This window comes from Halichoeres trimaculatus, unplaced genomic scaffold (genome assembly GCF_033239565.1).
Source record: "Halichoeres trimaculatus isolate MK-OKI-2021-1 unplaced genomic scaffold, fHalTri1.1 fHalTri1_scaffold_3, whole genome shotgun sequence".
NCBI classification, from domain to species: domain Eukaryota; kingdom Metazoa; phylum Chordata; class Actinopteri; order Labriformes; family Labridae; genus Halichoeres; species Halichoeres trimaculatus.
Genome location: NW_027437181.1, coordinates 34,062,036 through 34,084,894, shown reverse-complemented (window position 1 = coordinate 34,084,894; position 22,859 = coordinate 34,062,036). Strand labels below are relative to the sequence as shown.

The following is a 22,859-nucleotide window of genomic DNA, read 5'->3' as shown; positions in this document are numbered from 1 at the left end:
ACACTAGGTTAAAGAAGCTCAAAGTTAGAGACAGAAATGTTGAAAATGTTAAAGCTATCCCCAGTCTCCCCTAATGTTGTTGCATATGGCTTGCATATGAGTAACTGCAGTGTTGAAAAAATTGTGACAGGCTTGCATTGGCTCGCTGATATCCATATAGGTACTGCATGTCAGGCTACAATACTTTTCAACGCAGAATATGACATGAATACATTTTTAATTTTGGATGGTGGTTTCTTAATAATTTGGCTTCCCCAAATTCCATAAGACTTTATAAGACAATGAGGTAGATATCTGACTGAAGAGTTCATGAAGGGTGTCAAGGCCCACGTATGGATCATCATGACGGCCGTGACGCAGCGCGTGCGTCTGTCACGGATGTCAACACTGCTCCGTCCACGTGGAGAAAAAAACAGATATTTGCACCGGAGCTTGGGCGTCTTGTAGGCTATGCGTGAGAGAAAGAAGCGGAGTGGGGTAAGTCGACCTATTTTTATATCCTGTGAGCAAGAACCACGGTGGGGTTTGCGGTTTTAAAGAAGAAATGTAACTTCTTCTGTGAGCACTAAGAAAACTCGCATCACATGCTGTTGAAAATAAGGTATTGAAATAATAAATTGGGTTTACACTCTCAAGATATATAAAGCCGTGATAAATTCTTCAAATATGTCATTGAACGTACTATCTATGCGATATGCTTCTGAAATGGGGTCTTTTCAGCCCGCGCTGGTTGGCTTCCGGGGCTTTTATTTTGAAGGTTGTCCGGTGAACAGGCGCTGTCGAGTCTGGCTCGATATTTGATGCTCGCACAGAGAGAAGGAAGTGTGACAGACTATGCTCACATTTCTGTGCATGTCTTAAACTGTTACCTTCGGTCATCTTACCAAACTTTATTTCAGCCATGAGATGAATAGAAAAGCCGTTTGGAGGTTCGCAGCGTCGAGTGAAAGGTAAAGTTGTTGTTTTACTGCCTGTCTTTATGGAATGAGCAAAAAGTTCGTTTACCTGTGGGGGTCTGTGAGGTGGGGCTGTTCAGGTGAGCTCTCTTCCTGCTCGGTTATATCTATGCTGGCGGACAGGTAGGAAGTCAATCTGGAAACAGCGTGGGAAACTTTCATGCGACCTTTCTGCATCTGCATCGAAAGGGAAAATAAGGGCAAGCTTCCTTTAGGCATCTGGGAACGGTTTTGTCCAGTCTGATTTCATTCTTGGTGCTGCTGCAGTTGTTTTTCATTACTGCAAACTTCAGGCCATGTTTGCCAACGTGTGTTTTGTTTGCTGAAATTTACAACCAGACCCCATTTTTACTCAATGTAGGTTACAGAATTATGAAATAACATGAATTTGGCTTCAACAATGATATTGCAAGATTCAGTCAGGGGGATTTCTGCAGCCCCCTTTCTCACTTTGAGGACACGCTAGATACTGAGAGGGGAGAGCAGACTGCCTTTTTTTAATTTATTTATTTATTTATTTTTTATTTTTTTTTTTAACTGAAATGCACTTTTTACACTTTTTGCTGCACCTGGGGTTATTAGAATCCCCCCAGGACAGTGTACTCACTAAATAAATTTCCTTGCGGGAGCTTTTGCTCTTTTGTTGGATTTGCATCTCAAAGCTTGAAGTCTCTAACCTCACCACTACATTTTTTAACATCCAGGAGAACTTGCCACTCTTTTCTTCTTCTTCTTCTTCTTCTTCTTCTTCTTCTTCTTCTTCTTCTTCTTGTTCTTGTTCTTGTTCTTCTTCTTCTCCTTCTTCTTCTTCTTATGTTTTATTGTCTTTGTGCTGGCTGCTGTAAAAGTCTTGCCTCATTTCAAAGAGTGATAACCACAAAGTGTGAAACAGTTTCAGGAAATAGCTTCTCCTCCTCCTCTTCTTTAGACAGAGCTGTTGTGAGGTTGCTCAACATGACTCACCGACTGAGGGAAAAAGCTTAAAAAAAGATTTGCACAACTGCCACTCTGTCATTAAGCTGTATATAATTAAGTGCATTTGGAATAATGAAAAAAAAACTGTCACCATGTTTCACCATGATGTGCAGAATATGACCATCATTTATCTGCTGTCAGGATGAGAAAGTGTACAGAGGTCACATGATATTTTATCTCTTTTCAGCGGACAGATTTATTGCTTGTCCATAAAGCAGATCTGTAATATCAGGAGGATCCGGTCATCAAAAGTGCTTTCATGTTTAACAACGGATTAACCCAGTATTGTTTCAAAAGGCCATCGTCATTTATTGCTGCCTTGACTGGCATTTTGTAAAATCACTGTCTTTGTTTGCCTGTAACGATGGCGACCTCATTTTGGAGTGATGGCAGGGACGTGTGCTTGTTTTTCCAGCAGGCGACTGTGCATGTGTCAGCCTGCTCCAGCTGCTGTAATAACAACTGCTGCAGCTCACTGTTCACAGGAACCATTCAGATGACTGAGATCTCATGCAGGTAAAACAAATTAAAGCAGGTACACATCTGTACATGCTTTCACAGCTTCGAAAGCTGTCAAATAATAACATCACAGCCTGAAAATGTTGAATGTCCTGTTAAAGTGTCAGCACCATTTCTCTTATAGCGTTTCATCTGTTAAACTCTTTCTAAGACCTCCACTCTAGTGCTCACCTTTGGGGTGACTGTTCCTGCAGTCAAACTCATCTTTTTGGGTTCTGCTTTCTAGACTTTGTTTACAGCGCAGATACTGAGGTTACCTGTGTGTGTGTGTGTGTGTGTGTGTGTGTGTGTGTGTGTGTGTGCTCTTTTTTTTTTTACATGCTTCAATGTTAGCTTGAATATACCGCCACTTTGATCAACTTACTTTGAAGCACTCAGCACTTAAGGGTGGTATTGGTGTAATTTGTCTTGACTAATAGGGCTTGTTTTTTGGTTTTGATTTGGGTCATCTTGATTTATTTCCCAGATGTAAAGATTCAGTAAAAATGACTCAAATGTGATGTAAGTGAGATCATTGAGATGAGGGTCTGTGCAAGGTTACCTGCAGAGGGACTCCTGGAGCTCGCAGCCATCATGTGTCCACAGAGCAGGCTGTCAGCAGAAACATACTTAAAGAAGACATACTGGGCCCTTTAGATCTGAACAGACCGATACTTTAAAAATCAAAGTTTGATAAAAGTGTTTCTGTACATCAGACTTTGGTGTCAAGGCTGGTCTTTCAGCTCTTGTTCATCTGCAACATACAACATTCAACCAGTGAAGCTCAAGTTAAATCTGTCAAACTCTTGAACCTGGCAGACAGGATGACTCCCAACCACCCACTGTGGTAGATGGCACTGAAGAGCTGCTCACTGTATGTGGCTGATAGACTGTATAATAAACATAACTGAAAAAATCGTAAAAAAAAATCATTTCTCAACTTGTTAATATGGGTTTTTGTTAGAGATAGGCCTACATGGATTTTTCAGGGCCGATACCGATACCAATTATTTGTACTCAAGGAGGCTGATATTCAATATTTGAAGCCAATATTAGTTTACACTCAAAGGGAAAATATTGGTGTCAAAATATTGAAACAAACTCCAACACTTAACTGCATTCAAATACCTTCAAGCATGTTTATTATACAGCTCCCCCAGACTCATAAGCATGATTTATATAAAGCTAAATGAAAACATAAAAAATAAATAGTTAAAGTTTTCTATAGTAAATAAAGTTTTCCAAAATTTCAGTGCAGCTGCAATAATAAGTTTTGAACATTTTTTTTTCAATTTAGTAGACCAATAAAATTTTATACAAAGTAACTTTTTATGTAATATTAGATTATTCATGAAAAACATTGGTTACATTATCTGACATTTATCAGTTACACCAACTAGCCACGTCTTTCATCCAATATTTTTTTTCGTAACATTAGTGTTATCAGTTAAAGTGACAAACTTGATGCACTGTATGTTTGTATACTGCATTTGACTACCAGTATTTCAAAAACAATAAGATAGAAAAGTTGTTTTCAATTAAATAGTTTGGAATTAATTTTTCTTTTCAGTTTTGAGTAACATTGTTTGATTTACATTTACATCATCTCTATTTTTCTTAGTGAACTGTGTAGAATATCGCAGTAGATCACAATATTGTGATATATATGGATATACTATCATATTAATGTGACCCAAGTATCATAAGGCAAATTGTATTGTGAGCTTCTTGCCAAAACTCACCCCTTGCGTTGATTTTGGTAACCCCTCTCAATGAAACCAGGAGTTTCTGGGACGAATACTTCATTTTCCATGAGCACCACTACCTGCTGTCATAAAGACTGCAGGTGTGGCTTTCCTGTTCAATCAAATGCATATAGATCTTTTAGTCACTCCTTTTTCTGATTAAGACAGTGTAGAGTGATTGAGTTGTATTGGCTTGTAGCAATGTAAGATCGTTAACATTAGAAGCGCTGGAACTCCATCACTACTGGAGTCCCCATGAATGATCATTTTGATCACTGGATTCAAAATATTAAAATCTATCTTTCTGAGCAACTAATTAAGTAATTTCCACATCTGCTTTGGAAGCATGTCTCTAGAAAGAATGAAACAACACCAGCAATACGTTTTAACACTATTAATAACACATTTACTCCTGACATCATGTCAGCATCCAACTCACCACAGTCTAAAGCTTGCAACATCTCCAAGGCCTGAGCAACTGTCATTTTTCTCAACCAATACTTAGATATTTTATCACAACTTTCTCCACAGATTTTTACTGTTCAAAGTTTTCCTAATGCCACTTATGGCAAAAAAGGGGAGATGGGGTAATGTTATGATACTTAAGTGTAATTGTTACAAAATCAATTGCACATTAAAATATAGAGACTTTTAGAACATCTCAGTGACCCTCAAGGTTGTATTAGTTTATTTTGAAAAGCTATGACCATGATAAATAATTTTTTTTTTTAATTATATTAAAAAAATCACAACTGTCATGAAAACCTTTATGGTGGTTCTAGTATGTGATGATGTGCGTTTTGGGGGGGCTTTACAAAAATAACGGCAAAACAATAATAATAATAATAATAATTTTCTCTTTTTAGTGTTTTATAAAACCTTAATTTTAGCCTCTGTCTGAAATAAAATAAATCTTTTTTTTTGCTGCTGTCTCTTTAAGGCTCCACACTCCAAAAACTAGGGCTGGGCGATTATGGTAAAAATAAGAATCCCGATTATTTTAAGTGATATTGAAATCACAATTAATATACACAATTATTCATTTATTCAAAAACTTCAGTACTGATTTAAACACAACTTTAAAGAACCAGCAAGTGGCACATACAGTATTATTGATACACATAAGACACACACACTCGCTGTGGCTGCACGTGGAACACAGAAGAGCTATGAAGCACAGGAACTTGCATACATCTACACCATGTCGCATATTAATTGTTTTTCTTCGATTATATTGTTTTTATGATTGTCAGAGGGCAAAATTGAAATCACGATTAAAATCCGATTAATTGTCCGGCCCTACCAAAAAAACCCTTCTCTCTGATTGGATAGCCTCTGGAGGCCTGCAAGGGGCAAAGCTATGGGCTGTCCTTGTTGTTCTGGCCATTCCCCTCCCGGTGTGACAGGAACCAGTTAGGATCATGACACTCATGATTTCAGCCAGTCTTGTGAGGACCTCATGCTATTTTTGGAACAGGCCATTTTGATCAGTTTACAGGCAGTTTCAGGGATTTCTACAACATATGACTACAAAGGATTTTGAAAATATGTATGTTCAGTGAGAATATTGAGCACTGTTAGTTTTAACCATGTTTTCAATATTAGAAAGATTAATATCTTCTCAAACAAAACTTAGTGAACTCTGATTTATTACTGTCAGTTTACAAAATTTGAGCAGACTCATCAGTTCAACGTTACCTGTCACAGCTCCGGTTTCGAAGCGTATACTCCAGTGTCTCACTGAATGTGTGAATGACATAAATATGCACATAGTTTAACTACTTAGTCCTCTCAAGAAACAGAAACTCCTCCCTTAACTTACTTCTCACTCATCTGATCCTGTTGGAACTGATAAATGTTGAGCAGCAGTTGATTATTGCTGCTATATTGTTGTAGTCTGTGACATTGAAAATGTTGTCAATGCAGGAATGCATGGAGCAAATGGCTTACAGCGTATATTTTTTTTTACCATTAGGACCTGTGGCATGTTCTATGTGGTACAGAAAGACAGTTTCAAAGTTAGACTCCTCATTGGTCTGATTAATCAGCTGTGTCTGTCGTGTATGGTCTGATTCACACTTCAGCTACGAGGGTAGAGTCAGTGAACCAAAAAGCAGAGCCATAAAACCATAAAAGTCTTTTTGATATGACAGTTATCCCAGCCTTTCAAAGCATTCCCAGGAAGTCTGCTGTTTGCCCTCGCAGACCAAAGCACCATGTTTTCTTTCCAGGCTGTAGCTTCAGTCTTGTAGTGTTTGCTCTTCTTTGTGGTGTCCTTTCCAGTCCCATTAGAGTATGCCTCAAATGAACAAAAACATGGCATTCATTGACCTTTGCTGCACCTGTTGCTTACAAAGTTGTTGCTCTAAGAGTAGAAGTTGTAAGACATTCTGACATAATCCTCTGGAGTGAAACACCCTAACAAGAAAATGCAAAGACAAAAGAAGAAATGGTGGCTACTCTTCCAGTAAACAGTCATGCAGATGGACTGGTTTCTCTGCACTGGAGCTGAAGAAAGCTCCAGCTTTCTGGTGTCAGACTGGTACAGCTCAGACCGGTGCTCATCAGGCTGGATAAACTGGTCACTGTGGAAGTGGGCTGGGTTAGTTTGGTAATTCTGCTGTGACTGTAGCTTCTGTTGGTAACTAATAAGTAAGTGGGAAATATGAGAATCAGTCTTAAGTTACAACCCCTGCAGCTGTTTGCTCTCCTTAGGTGAGGAGTTACCTGTTCCTGTTAGATTGGTGAATTTTAGTGGCAGTTCAGTCCAGCCTTTTTTAGTGATCTTCCTTCTAATCCTTGTATTTGGGTCACGCTGGAAAAATCTCAACCTGGGATATAAAAAAGAGTTTTCCCTTTATGCATTTTCTTTGAACTAGATTTAGTTTCATGAAGTTAACTCCAGAGAAAACTTCTTCATTCCGCTGTAGCTGTGCCGCCATGTATCATGTAGCAGTGAAACCTGAGTTGTCTGCGGCTCTGCTGTGTCTGTATCAGGATCCTTCATCAGTGTAATATTTTAAAATGCATATTTCCATCAAAAACTCTGCACTCACTCCCAGTCATCACACATCATGTCTGCAGAGTTTGTGAACACAGGCTCTTATCTCGTTCTTTGATCTGTGGCCTCCCCCTCCCTTCCTCCACTTCCCCTGACCAGCTGACAACATGACAGGGCATCGCTCGCTGTTCAGACAATACAAACAAGGCCAGTAAGAGGCTTATGGGGCTGTTGCTTTACAAAATCAGGTTTCACTGCTGTTTGTGCTGCAGAGATCACATAAAGACCTGACTGCTTGAAGTATCAGTGACGCTAACAATGAACAGAGAGCGCTTCATGAGGCAGCTGTTTGCTGGTTTCACTGAGAAAGAGATCCTGTTTGATATAAGAGGAGTGACTTTGCTGAAGGTATGACACGTGACTCAGCCACCCATGGGAACTGTCAACAAACATCTAAAAAATAAATCCTAAAACATTAACAGTAAGATTAACACCAGCATTTGTTTATTTTTACCCACCACACTTTTAAGGATAAAAAAGCTAAATTTGTCTGTTAAGAATACTGCATTGTAACATAAAAATTAAATGTTCATTCTGTCTACAGCCAAAACTGGTATTTTTAGTTTCTTTTTCTCATGTCAAAACAAATTAACAAAGAATATTTTGAATAGGTCTATAATTATGCGTGCATGCTTTTTCCAAATTAAGTTACTCCATGAGGGGTGTTCTTCATTGGGTTTAAAAGCACAAAGTGAAGGGGTCAACTTTTTATTTTTATTTTCAAATGTTTTCTCGTAATATTCATTGTAATACTTGACAAGTACAAACTCCCGATTGAGTAAATAGCTTTTCAGATGAGCTAAGCTACAAACTTGAGTTTATGAAATAATTATTGATGATAGTGAAATCTTTGAATCTTTAAGATTATAAGTTTTTAGTTTTGAAGCTTTAAGGTTTTTTTTTTTTTTTCAACACACAGATGAAATCTATAATAGTTACTTAAAGAAGGGGCAGCCGGTAAAGAACCTGCAGAGTAGGGATGGGTACCTTTCATATTTGACACGATGCGGTACACATGGCAATTGGTACCAGTACTCAACGTTACCAATTTTCGGTACTTTTTGTGTTCATGTGGTAAAAAATACCAATTTGTTTAATATAAAAATATATATTTTTTTTTCATTTAACATATTTATTACTCAATATATAACCTTGCAATGCTGTTTTTATGTTCAGCATGTAAAAACGCCTATTCTTCCACCCCCTCACAGTCACAAGGATGCGTTTATGTACCTTAGCATGGTACCTTTGGATTTTATGTGAATCGGTACTCAGTACTTTTGACAGAATTTGGTCTGTACCTATAAAAGTAGCTAGCTTGGTACCCATCCCTACTGCAGAGTAGATGTTGATCTCATAGCTTCTGTAAATTAAGAGACTTTTTTTATTCTTTAAAAGCAGGGTTGTATGGTGTACTTTTTTCAATAAAAGCACTCCCAATCTTGGTCAGCTTAGCCATTCTTTAGGAAAATACCACCAGAACCAGTAGAAAGCTAGGCTAACAGGCTAACTGCTGCAGGGAGATATCCTGCATTCATGGAGGATTTTCCTTCTAAGTAGCATCATCTTTACCATACAAGTCTAAGCCTACATGAAAATTTCTATTGCTTTCAGCAATGTGAAGTTTCAGTGCAGACGTGTTGCTCTTTGTCCCACCATCTGTTCTTCACATCAGCTCAGCTTCAGTTGCATTAGTACAATACAGTCCCTCTGCTGCTCCCAAGTTGCGAAGATTTTCTCTAATCCCTTCACTGGTCACTTGTCTTAAATAAAGAAGTGTTTTCAATCAAACCAGCATTCCTCAAGGTTTATTTACGAAAAGTTTTTTCAGTTTTCTATGAAAAAAAGACGCACTGTTGAAAAGAAGGTACCTGTTTGTGACAATAAAAAAGGGAATGGTGTTCAAGACACACCTCATTCTTTTGGTGACATATCGGGTGTTAAAAATGTGTCTGATACACATTTTGTGTAAAAAAGCCCTGATTGAGTGCCTGAGTGTCATACACACAATGAGCACTGATTCATACAACATATTATTATACTTGAGAGTATGAATGTAGTTTAATGGTTTATTCTATGTGTGAGCCTCTTAAAACCAGGTCAAGCTTTAATGCTCACTCATTCATTTATTTATTCATGAGACTTTGTTTAATTTTGTCTGGCCAACAGAGGTGAATTACTCATCCCTTTGGCATGTTTTTAGTTTTCAGAACATGCCATGAAAACCTGTCAAAACTGCTCCCAGTGCTTGACTCGTCTCCCTCTCTGTGTTTTACAGCAGGTGTCAGTGATGTCCACATCTTAGAAACAGAGTAACCCTCCCTCCCATCATGGACTCCAAGAAGCCAGGCGTGCTGCGGCATCTCCGCCAAAAAATGATGCCGCACCTCCGCCGAGACAAGACGAGCCCCAGCAAGTCATCGGCCAAGCCGGAGCACAGCATGGACCACCGTATGAGCTCCTCTGTTCCCGACATCAGGAGCATGAGACAGGAGTACGCTCTGGCTCCACCCAGGGTACAGCTCCAACAGTACAGCTCTCCCTGCTACAGCAGCCCGTCCACACCGCTTGTCAAGTCTGCCAGAGGCCCTGGAGGAGGTGGGAGTGGTCTGAGGAGGGAGGCAGGTGGAGGAGGAGGAGGAGGAGGAGGAGATGGGTGGAGTGAGCACACGCTGAGGGTGCCTTCAGACTGCACAGACTGGGCTTCCTCTCAGGAGTCATTCAACAGTGTGTATGAGGATAGCTCTCCAGAGACTTACCACAGAGCTACCAGAGGCATGGAGCCTGAAGAACTGGGCCTGCCTGAGATGATGACCGTCTACAGTCCAGACTCCCCCTCTGCAGGGGTCTCCAAGGACAGCTTACAGGTACATGCTCTGCCAGTGAATTGATATAAGAAAGAATAGATCCGTTTATCACAGACTCGTGATCAGACCTTCATGTGGAATGATGCCTTAGATCAGTAACAGAGAGCCTGAGAGGAGGAAAAGCCTCAGTATTGGATTTTGTGTCAGACAGGAAAGAGATTTTGTGCTCCTGCTGTCTACGCAGGTTTGTTGACAGAAGTGGGTGTGTGGTGTCATGTGTGTTTGCGTTGGATGAACAAAGTTTAACTTGGTGGAGCTGGATGATATTGCAATTTCAAGCCCTTCCAAATTCAATAGTCAACAGCAGCCCTGGGTAAACTGTTGTTGTGTGTGTTTTTACACGGCTAAGGCACGAGATTTGATGCCTCACGCCTCTGCAGCACCATTGTGATATCAGCCACGACAAGGATGTGGCATGTTAATGAACTGGCACGGTCACATACTTGATACACCTTTAGTGAGTCTTTAAGGAATTTTTTGATTACTTTACGAGGAAGGTGAAGACAGAAAATCAACAAGGCAAAGAAAATGTGGGAGTTCAACCGAGTCAGCTTCTGTTAACATCCACATCCCTGTGCTGGCCATGTGTTGCTCCTGTCTAGTGGTTACAGTCAAATTTAACCAACAACTAGCACTACCTGGTGCTCTGATATGTGGTGGATAGCTGCATGTCAGCTTAGACAAAACAATGAGAATATAAAAAGTGCACTAAGATCAAAGACAGGGAGAGGGGCACACTGGACTCAGAAAGATGCACTTTTTGTCTTTTTCTTTTCAACTGAAGTTTTTATTCATGAAAAGTTAGGGCAAAAAGTTGTTAGGGCAACAAGGTTTCTTTTTATAAGAGAAAGACAGAAAAAAATGAGAGACACAAGGAAGACAAAAAAAAAACAGCTGAACAAAAGCAAAAAATAAACATGCATACATGTGCCTAAATAAGTTGGAAGAAAAGCAAAAAATGTTCTATATTCAGTGAAACTACCATTGATACTGAGCTGAAGAAAGGCCTGAGCAAGTACATACATTGAGGAGTGGAGAGAAAAATATATAAACAAAGGTGCAGTAAGTAAACATGGATGGGTGTTTTTACACAGATGTAAATACCAATACATGTGGAATATGTGAAATTAAAAGGTTGTAAAGTTAGAGTAAGAATGTTGTAGTTGGAAATCAATTTACCAAAAATATCCTTCTACATTCACAGTATGTGTTCATAATAGTACAAAGGCCCCTCACATGACAATAAAAGGTTAAAAAGTTGCAAGTTTGAGGTGATTTTAATGAAAATCCAGGTTATCTCACAGTTGAAAAGGAGTGTAATGGAACTTCCTTTTTTTCTATCAGTCATTTACCCAAATATTATTACTGATGCCAACTAGTGAGGGTGACATAGATGAGTTGTTCCCCAATTTGTAGGTTGACTCGACAGCCTTTTATTTTCTTGTGTGATGTTTTAACACTAATACTCAGACTGACAGACAGACCGACAGACAGACAGACAGTACGTAACAAGTAAAAGAAACAAACATCAGAAAAAAAATCATTTTCATTTCTTTTTTTTTTCTTTTTTTTTTTTTTTAATTTAGTTTTTGAAATTATAAAACGAAAAGTAATTTTGTGACATTGTGACATTAAGATGGTACAGCATTTTTAACTTCTTCATAGTGGATGCTCAAACTGAAACTATAATGGTTTCTGGTTTCAGAAACATCATCTGTCACTGGGAAGTAAATGAATCAGCACTGACAAGATGATACTGCAGAACTTCAGAATAGAAAAGAAATACATCTTTATTTTCATTGTATTTCCTACAACACAGCTGATGCAAACTTTGTTCAAGAAGATATTAAAAAATGCTTCAATTAACATAAATAATTGATTAGAAGAAAATGAGCAATTACGTACAAGGCATTCAAACTATTGCACAGTTGCCTAAATCTTTGGCAGCTTCAGCAGCTCCTCTTCACCATGTCCACATGTCTAAATGCACTGAGTTGCTGCCATGTGATTGGCTGATTACTAGGGCTTGGACGATATGCTTTTGTCCCAATTCAATTCTCTTACTATTTTGTGATTTTTTGGCCTCTCTTTGAACACCAGGCCAAACAAAAAAGTGGAATGATGATGATGATGTCTGTAGACTATATCTGGAACCATATTTTCCAAAAAATGAACATCACTTGTGAGTCAGTTTTTAGGATGTAGTCAGAGTATCTGACATCTCAACTTTTTTTGAACCCAGCTTATGAACAAAGAATAAAAATAAGGACTTCAATTGATTTAAAAAAAATCCTGATATGTAAATATATTTATTTTTTCACCCACCCCTACTGATTAGATATTTGCATTAACTGGCAGTCGAACAGGTATATCTGGTGAGTGTTTGGTGAAAGACATTTCCATAAGAATAGTGACAGTCATTGTAAAGTACGCTTTGTTCCTAAAGCAGGACCAATTCCATCGTTGCCTACGGCTCTGAAGCCTTGGTCTGTATAGCATTATGGTGTTTTATTACCCATATTTACAGAACAAGCCTGTCAGAGTGAAGCTTCATTGTTTGTTCACAATAATGTTTGCTTCCTCAGCTGAACACTTGACTGGGGCTCACAGGTCACTACACTACTCATTAATATCTCTTTTAATGGAAATACAATGACCTGATGGGGAAACAATGGTCCCTTATCATTTCCGCCTGTATTTGGTTCCACCCAGCTGCCCTTGGTGTGATTAGTTTCTGTTTGGATCAAAGCGTGCTGCTCTTCAGTTAGATATGGCTGAGATTCTCCCGCTTGAAAATGAACAGTTTTCTGGAGCACAGGAGCGCTTTTGTATGTTTTTCCTGTAAGTAATATTTTTCTTTGATTATTACCCGCCCATATTTCTCTTCATCCTCCTTTGAACTGTTTTATAAGTGTGATTGGGGCCTAGATTAGTGTGCGGTGCAATACAGAATCAGCCTATCAGCCTTGTTAGATCTCTAAAGATGAAGAAAGCAGAGTCTAAACCAAGACAGCAAACAGTGAATGTTGTCTGATGGATGCACCCCACCCCTGATAATATTACTGTGATGACATGACATCTTAAACCCTCAGCACGCCTACACAAACTGCTATTTAACTTTGAAAACCTTATCACAGAAGAAAAACTGAAATATCTAAAAAAAAAGGTGTTAATCCAGTGAAATTCAACACATTAACCAAAAGTTATATTTTAAGTTAACAGTTAAGTTTTATTGAACGGTCTCAACTGTTATCAGACAGACTGGCATGAAATTTAAACCTTCAGTTCCTGCTGAGAATAAATTTTGTGATTTATTGATCAGTCATGCTTTTGTTTTGATGCTTTAGTGAGAGATAAAACATGCAGCCTGTTCCCTTCTGATGATTGCTACTCAGAGTTTGCAAATCTTTCTTCAGGCTTTATTTTGCTCACAGGCTTGAATCAATAAATTAATAATAAATTAATAATAAATTAATGAATCAACATGGGTGGATTAAAGTAAATAGTTGCGGTTTTATTTTATTGCAAGAAACTTATTCATGCCACACTACAAGCAACATGAGAGCAAATTGTTGATATTAATTTTTTTACATTGATCTAGATTTTCTTATCATGAACACAACTATTCTTCTTCCACCTTTAACTTCAGTTCATTCAAATTAGTCAGCTTGGCAGGTTGGTTTTCCAGCTTAAACTTTCCAACTAGTTTCTTCATTGTTCCTTGAGTTCCAATCTTAAAGATGCTATGAAGGATCTGTTTTAACTGGACTGTCTCGCCACCATCTGGCCTGCAGTTTCACGCACACTGTCACAAAGATAAAGCGAGGTGTGTGTTTGTTTTGGACTTAAATGAAGATTTGATCAAAGAATTTTCATTGTTCAAGACAACTTTTTACTGGATACAACACCCCGTGGTCAGGTCTTTATCAGTACAGTTACTTAGCACCACAGTTTGAAACATGGCATCAAGCCAGTGTAGTATTAGCTGGCTATATGTAGCGCTATCGGCAGCTTGGTGCTCTGACATATCTGTAGGCTAACATGACATCAAGGAAACACTGTCAGTTTGTAGGTAGTTTAGTAGCTGTTTATGTTTAGCATTACTCACAGCCTGGTGCTTTAAGACATGTCTGTAATGTGTAACATCAGTAAATCCTGGTTTGCTTGATCCTGCCAGTCATCTACCAATCAGAGCCAGCGTAACCTCACTCTTCATTTTATTGATAGACTCTCAAGTTTGATCAGACCACTGCAGAATAACTGCTGACTGTGGGTTGGAATGAACATCATCACAAACAGTTTAGCCCTTTTAGCCTTTAGCCCATGCTCTATCACTCTCCCGTTTATCTTTCTTCTGCTCTTCTGTCGTTTTTCTGTCTAACAGTTAGACTCCAGTGTCCACCATCAACACAAAATCAATCACAGAAATTGTTTTTAGCAGAGAAAAACACAGATCTCTCTTGTCACTTTTAAACTTCATCAGCCATGTGGTGTTGCCAAAGAGACTTAGATGTGCTGTAAATCAATCCAGTCTTGCTTGACACCATCGGGAAGCTGCGAGGTAGCATTTTGAAATAACATGTAACCTGTAATGTTGACACTGAAAATCTCATTTTAAAGCATGGATTACAATCAGACACATATCTAGGAGGAACGCTTTTTCAAGATCACTTCGAAACCCCTCACAGCTCCCTTTAAACTACAGTACAAAACCCAAGAATCCCAAATGATTCTGCTGTAGAGTAAAACAAAGTGAGAAGAAACACTCCTAGGATTCTTTGTTAAGGGTTTATGTTACAAAATCAAAAAGAACATTATGTGGAAATTGTCTTTAAATCATATGAGTAATGATGGTTTTATCTTCAGCAGAATCCAGGTGACACCTTTCATTCATAATATTTTTAAAGAAAAGTGCTCAGTGTGTGTTCTCCTCCTTGCCTCTGTGGCAGGTCATGGTTGGAACACTGAGCCAGTTGATACCAGGTGACCAGCATCAAGCCTTCAGGAAGTGTACTGTTACAGTGTATCAAAAATTCATGTATTAGTTGGCATTTTGGTTCAAAAAAGAACAACTAAGAAAAAATGGTTAAAAAAAAAAAAAAAAGAAAAGAAAAATTGAAACAAAGGAGAAATGTGAAAAAAAAATAAGTCCAAGTTGTGTCACTTAAGCCACGTTTCCACTAAGCAGACCGGTTCAGTTCGTCTCGTTACGGCGTGCTAATTGTGTGGCATTTCCACTGACTTATTCCGGAACAGATCCCAAAATAACCAAGACAAGGACCCTTCCGTAGACTGAACTGATCCGAAGGTGGAGCTACAACACTGCAGGCCATTGATTGGTCGGAGGAATCGTCACTTACCCCGACAGCGGCTGCATTTCTCCTGGCGGCACACAGACTTCTCTGAAACAAAGCTTGATTGCACTTTGTATCAAAGAGCTACATGCCAATCACAGAGAGGACGAAATGCTGCATGTCTTCCATCTCTGCTCTTTGTTTACTGTGTCGCTTTTTTCTCCTTCGTTGGATTTATTAGCAGGGTAAGCTGTGTTGTGCTACCACGGCGTCACGCTATTGTTTAACAACTGCAGCTTTCAGCATCCGCCTTACACGCTGCCTACCACGAGAGGGCATTGTTGCTGTGGAAAGGCAAATGGGATCGGGCTCAAATGGTACATGGACTTGAGCTTATATAGCGCTTTTCTAGTCATGGACTACTCAAAGCTGCTTCACACCGCAGGTCACACTTACCCATTCACACCCATTCGCACCCACTCTGGTGGATCACAATCTTTCTATGTTAGATATCCATCAGTATAACTAGGGATGCACAATATCGGTATCGGCAGATAAAAGCTTAAAAACACGTTTATCGGTATCGGTAGATATGAAAATTTCTGCCGATATGCACAGCCGATAAGGTGCTATTCAGTTAGGATTATTATTATTTTCCATCTGAAAAATAAGCTCCTTAAATAAAATGTAGCACTTCATTTATTTGCACTGCAGAGCTCTGTGTCTGTCACCAGGTTGTTACAGTAGCTCTAAAATAATCAAATGCAACTTGGTTATGTTTAAAAATTCATTGTACATTTAAAGTTCATGTGATCTAAAGAAATTATTTTTCCGTATTTCAATATTGAATATCTTGAGTTTGAAAAAACAATAAACAAAAATACATTTCTTATTTATGGTAAAATCAAATGTATTTTGTCTTGTTTTATGTGTGTTTCTTAAACAAATAAGACCGTCACAATAAGAGTAACATATAAATTCCAGTACAGGATAGACTTAGCTTTCTTTACAGTGAAAAAAACAAACAAACTTGTGATTATCGGTATTGGCCAAAAGGGGTTTCGATATATTGGCATATCTGATATCGGCAAAAATCGAATATCGTGCATCCCGAAGTATAACACGTTCTAACACACTCACGCCCTTTCATGCCCATTTACACACCACTGACGCAGCAGTGGGAGCAACTTGGGGTTAAGTGTCTAGCCCAAGGACACATCGCCATTTGTCCCCCAGAGCTGGGCTTAAACCTGCAACCTTCTGACAACTGACCAAGCGCACTATCCAACTGCGCCACCTAACTTTACTGTAGCTTCACTGTACCAAACCATGCCAAACCATACTGCCTGCCTTGTGGAAACGTGGGTAATGTTGACCCCCCTTAGTCAAATCTGGGCATTTTGTAACTTCTGTTATGACGTGGCAAGGAAGAGAGCAAACCCACCCTCCTCTAAATGCTGCTCAGTGTGTGTTCAGAGAAACTCTGCACCACCTGTGTATAATGCTTACATAAATGCAGAGCCACATTCATCTGATTGTGTTTAACAAACTAGAAAATACCTGCAACCCATCCACTTTAGATCAGTTCTGCCCAACCAGTCATCATAGAGCAGCAGTTAAGTGACAGAAAAGATTCACATTACCATTAGTATGCTAAACGTATTGTGATGAAAAGTCCAAGTAGCTGTTGCTCACTTTTCAGGATCAAAGATGTCTGATGCTGTTTGTCAATTTTATTTCCTCAATGGTTCTTTGCAACATTACAAATACACGTTGCAATGCTTTTGCTTGCATTGTTGTAAAATGACAAACTGCTGTTGTCATGACAGCAAAATGGACACTTAATGTTGCTAAACATGACCACATGCAGGTGGACACATGCATCTGACTTTGGTCAAAACTCATTAAATCATCAGGCCTGACACCACAGAAATATTTCATCCAGGTCATTACCTGTCTCTCCACTTTCAAATCCCAACTCAAACTCAGCTGTTTCATATAGTTTTTTTCTGGTTGACCTCATCATCCTCACTTCTGTTGTTTTTTGTTTTTATGTAGTTAGTTGTGTTCTTGTTTTTATACTTTGTTATGAAAGGTGACCTTGAGTGTCATAAAAAGCGTCCACAAACGAAATGTATTACTATTGTTATTATTTATTAATTAATAACACGAATAACAAAATTACTCAAAAAATCAAGAGCTCCTGTACTGTCAGTGTTGCTCAAAGACCAAGGCAGCACCATCAGTGCTGGAGTCCAAGCTACGAGTCCTGATACTCAGCAGGACTTGTGTCTTAGTTTGAAATGAGTCCTTCACTGCAAAATCTTAAATTCAAGCAAGTGTTTTTGTCTTTCTTTTATGGATAAATCGTCTTCTTGGCTTGAATTCACTTGACAATTCCAGAAAAGGTCTTATTTTAAGATAACAAAAGACACAAATTTTCCCTGAGTTACCTGTAAGGATAAAATAAATCTGCTGATGGGATAAAAGGAAGAAAGGGCAATTTTCCCTAAAGAAAAAATGTCTTACTAAACTTTCATGGACTTCAGTTTTTGCAGTGTGGGCACTTAAATAAACTGAAGACTAATTTTGGGCGAGTCTTTTCTAATCAAGCTTTCTTTACACAACAGACAATGTTTGTAGACAGTGTAAAACCCAGTGGGCTAATAGGGGTAACTGTGAAGCCGTGAACTTTGTCCTCTTTAAACTTTGTTGTGAACAAAAAACAGAATTTGACCAAAACATGAAAACAAACAGGAAACTCGTCATTCTTTTCATTTATTTAAGCTGCACCTTCTCTTAGGGACCAGATGAACTCCTGCTCCACATCTTTTTTTTTTTTCCAGAAGATCATGAACAATGGCAAACTTTGCATATTTATTCGTGTTAGGGACAGCTTTTTATAACAAAAATAAACAACATGCTGAAAATGCCCAGTCCCTTGAGGTTTTGCGAGGAAATTAAGTCTTGCATCTGTTTTTGTAACTTTGATCTGAATAACAGGGAACAAAAAGCAGAAAAAGTCCCTTTTCATTACTGTGTGCTTAGTGCTGGCCCCGGGATACAGGAATGTTTAATAAACGCTCAGAGGATTTGTGCAGGCTGGTAGCAGAAATAAAAGGGAACTGATCAGCACTCTAAAACTTGCCTCTTCCTTATCTCGGACTTCTTTGAATATCACAACAGAGTTCTGACATCTACTTCTCTTTGTCTCTACAGAATGATGATCTGAACAGTAACTCCTTGAAAGACGGGGACGGTCAAAATGTAAGTGTTGCTTCTTTAGCCAGGCAAAGATTAATGTGTGTGGATTATGTGCTGCTGAAAAATAAGATTCTCTGTTAAGATTTACGTTACAAAAATCAAAAAGAAGATTGAGAGTAAAGTGTGAGTGATGATGGTTTTATCTCTGGCAGACAGTTTAAATCCAGATTAAATTCTTCATCCATGATATGTTTAAAAAGTAGTGCTGTGTGTGTCCTCCTCCTTGTCTTTGTGGGAGGTCATATTTGGGACACTGAGCCAGGTGATTCCAGGTGACCTGTGTTTATTCCCTGAGAGATGCTTGGTTTGGTTGAGGGGCCTAATAATGATTTCAAAAACCATGACATAGACAGGAAGCAAAGACGGGATGAAGCTGCATTAAGCCTAAAGGCCATATCAAAAATATGGCTTTATCTTTACACTAATACATGTATTTATTGAAATCATTTGTAGAAAGAACAGAAGAAACTGAAAATTTAAAACAAAAGAGAAACATGTGAAAAAGGTCAATTCCTGGATGTGAAAATCATGTAAGAGTGAAATAAGAGAATTTAAAGCAGAACAAAAAGTGTCACAATTTATGTCACAATGTTGTGGGAGAAAAAAAGCCCCAAACAACCCTTAATCAAACTGGGGCATTTCGTAACTTCAGAAACCCAAGACAGCTGGCAATATAAGTTAATTTATATTTCTGAGTGGAGAAACTGGATACAAGTCTCTAATTTTTACCGGAAAGATGTGATGAAAACAAATTCAGGTCTACATCAAATCTAAAAGGAACTAAATGTCAGACGAGTTCTTTGATTGACAGGAAACTGGATACACGTCAACATACACTGCAAAAAACTGAAATTTTAACGAGTGATTTTGTCTTATTTTCAGTAGAAAATATGTTTTTGACTTAATATGAGCCACATTTATCCAACCAGTCCAGAAAAATGTCTTGTTTCAATTAATTTGAAGACAAAAAAAAATCATCTCTGAATTGCTTGTAACAAGTTGAAAAATACCTGCCAATGGAACAAGAGAAAAGTGACTGTATGAAGACATTATTCTAGTTTCAAGCAATTTTTCTAGCAAATTTTTCTTATTCCATTGGCAGATTTTTTTACTTGTTACAAGCAATTAATATTTAAGTTTTTTCTTTAAACAGCTTACAGCAAGATGTTTTTCTGGACTGATAAGTTGAATGTGGCTCATATCAAGTGTAACAAGACAATTTTTACTTAAAACACGACAAAAACATTTGATAAGTTTTCAGTGTTTTGCAGTGTTTACATTAAAAATTAGCAACAAAATATCCATTTGTGACAGCAAATCATTAGATTAAATATCTAAAAAAAATTTATATGTACTGTAAATTACAACTCTGTTTATTACAATTTCAGGACAGGTAGAGGTATACTTTATGATTATTTCACATTTGGCCGGAACAGTTCAAAATAGAATACGTGGTGATCACAAAGCATGTAACAGTAAATGTCTGCACTCACCAAATGACCTGTCTGTAACCAAAGCAGTAAATTCTCCACTGTGTTGTGCTTTTGTATTTCTTTGCCAACATTGCTGTCAGTGTCAGTGGCTATAGCAATCATTCCTGTTGGGTTGAGCTTGTCAGGCATCCTGGTTTGGTGTGGGAAAAAAAAAGGAGTTTTAGTTCAGACACTTTTCATCTCCCAGCCCTCCATAAAATTAGTCACTCTCGTGGCTCTCAGGTCCTGCTGGACCCTTTCAATTCAAGTCAATTCAATTTTATTTGTAAAGCACATTTCATACATACCTAGACTCAATGTGCGGTACAGGAGAAAGAATAAAAACAAACACAAACAAACACAATACATACTCTTTTAAAAAATTTAATAAATAAATAAATGTGTGTACATCCGCCCCAACCAGATATACACACACACACACACACACACACACACACACACACACACACACACACACACACACACACACAAAGACAGACAAGCAACCAAAGGCATGAGAGAAAAGCATTGTTTTTAGACCACTCTTAAAAAAAACTCAAATTTGTTACGAACCTCAGGTCAGCAGGTAGCCTATTCCATAAAACAGCACCATGGTGACCAAATGCACTCTCCCCAGATTTAAGCTTGACCTTTGGTGTGTTAAGTAGACACATATCTGCTGATCTGAGGGATCTTACCGGTCTATAGTTAGTGAGAACTTATGAAAGATAGTGAGGTGCCATTCCATGTAGTGATTTGTAGAGTAGAAGTAATGTTTTGAATTTGATTCTGAAGTGAACTGGAAGCCAATGAAGATTTTTTAGGATTGGTGTGATATGTTCCATTTTCTTTGTCCTGGTAAGCACTCTGGCTGCAGAGATGTGTTGCTGATCAGTGTGAAGTAAAACATGAGAGCCCCGGGGCAGGACTCTCCTTGGCTTCAGCGTACTTATAGTCCCCTTTCTTGCAAGTCTGGCAACTGTCTGGCAACTGGGACCACGTTTTTTTTTTTGTTTGTTTGTTTTTTTGCATGGCTGTCCACTGCCACAGTAATATTCCCTCTTTTTACTGTTTTTTTAATGAGTTTAATGAAGCTTTCAGTGCATAAAGATGTATAGGCTGAATGTCCTGGGTTGCATCTTGCAATTTTGCACAATTTTCATATTACACTTTGTGTAACTGTTATAAATAGCGACAGAGTTCTGCTTAAACCTTTTGCTGCATCCTATTCTCTGCATTCTCCACAGTGAGTGAAGGATGGGATGCTTTCTGAGTTTTAGCTTGTGTCAAAGAGACAGAGGCAGGGGGGGAGAAGATGAACCTTACACAAGAAATAGATTAAGTGGCGGCTTTACAAGAGGAACATTGTTGTAACACAACATAAATAATACCAACAAAAAGGATATTTTCTTGAAAATGTAGATATGATAAATCTAGATATGCTGCCAAGCCCTAGAAATTTTATGATCTTTTATTTCCCCTTTAGTCCTGATATCTAACTGCACCTGAAATGTTTTGATACCTAGATATGGCTGTGTAACTAGAAATACCTGTCATAAACTGAAAGATTAGATGTAATTAATAAAACCATGAGCAAGATTCCTGTTATTGATCAGACTCAGAAGTCACAGTTTCAATAGGAAATAAGAAAAAAACACAAGCACAGCATGTCATACAGGCCAAGACATTATTCTCTTTTACTGAAACCTTCAGGAATTTATTCAAACTTGCAGAAAAGTGAAAAAGAAAAGAAAATTATTCTCTCAGATGAAAAACATTCGTAGTCTTCCACACTGATCAGCACTTCCTTCTGCAGACATGCTGTGAACAACGTAACCTATCATTGATTGGATCGGTAATGTGTTGTTCTGTGTGTTCAGAGTGAAATGGGCAATGAGATCCCGAGTCCATCAGAGAGCTCCAAAGAACTGTTCCAGTCCTTCCTACTCACCATCAACCTGAAGGAAGGACGAAACCTGGTCATCAGAGACCGCTGTGGTAAGAACCGTTTATAAACCATCCATCTCACTGTAAGCTACACAACTCCACACTCTCTGTGGTGTCCTGGTTTATGCTGATGATGATCTGTAAGACACATGAGGACTGTGTTTCATATGCAGCACGCTGATGATCGCAGCTGTACTAGAGTTTGATCTAAAACATAACTCATAGCTCTGAGATTAGTAAGATATTAATAATTATGAAATAACCTTGTGATTTGGAGCTCACTTGTTGAATGAATGCAGAGGCTAAACATATTTAGTCAAATTAAGAACAGAGTGTAGAAAAAAAAGGATGATTTTATTTCCACTTAGGGCCTGGTTGTAGGAATTATACTCAACTCCCTGTCCTTCACCTTTACAAACCGAAAGGTCACCGTGATCGATTATTTCATCACTCATGATGCTAAAGCAACATTGTTGTATGACTTGGCCTGTTGCTTGGTTTGCTGCTTTTCCTGACATCCTGGGTTAACCGAAGAGTGATGCAGAATCTTTGATTACATGATACAATCATACAACCATTTTATCACAACATGATGATTTGCTTCATTATTCAACACTTTCACTATCTTTACTTTTAAAGAAAGTATGTTTTATCTGTGTATTTGGGAAAGTGATTTTTGAAAGTTAGCTTTCTGTTTTCCTTTGGCTTATCTAAAACACCAGAGGCCAGTCTCACCTGGTAATTTTCATTTTCCTGCATATTGTTTTGTTAAAGAGGAAA

The 22,859-nt window shown here is 38.3% G+C and overlaps 1 protein-coding gene across 7 annotated transcripts in view; it reads left to right on the top strand.

Annotated features, from left to right (window-relative positions):
* Nucleotides 1-333: 333 nt before the first annotated feature.
* LOC141787434 (multiple C2 and transmembrane domain-containing protein 2-like) overlaps nucleotides 334-22,859 on the top strand; it is a 52,925-nt gene continuing 30,399 nt past the window's right edge. For 2 of the 7 annotated variants that reach the window (XM_074665790.1, XM_074665785.1), the window contains exons 1-4: nucleotides 790-950; nucleotides 9,514-10,102; nucleotides 18,616-18,663; nucleotides 22,013-22,130. In XM_074665790.1, the coding sequence (XP_074521891.1) occupies nucleotides 9,566-10,102; nucleotides 18,616-18,663; nucleotides 22,013-22,130 (703 nt within the window). In that variant the 5' untranslated portion in view covers nucleotides 790-950; nucleotides 9,514-9,565. Of the gene's footprint in view, nucleotides 478-789; nucleotides 951-2,391; nucleotides 2,448-9,513; nucleotides 10,103-18,615; nucleotides 18,664-22,012; nucleotides 22,131-22,859 lie in introns of those variants that run through there. The other 5 variants (XM_074665789.1, XM_074665786.1, XM_074665787.1 and 2 more) reach the window with 5 other exon arrangements.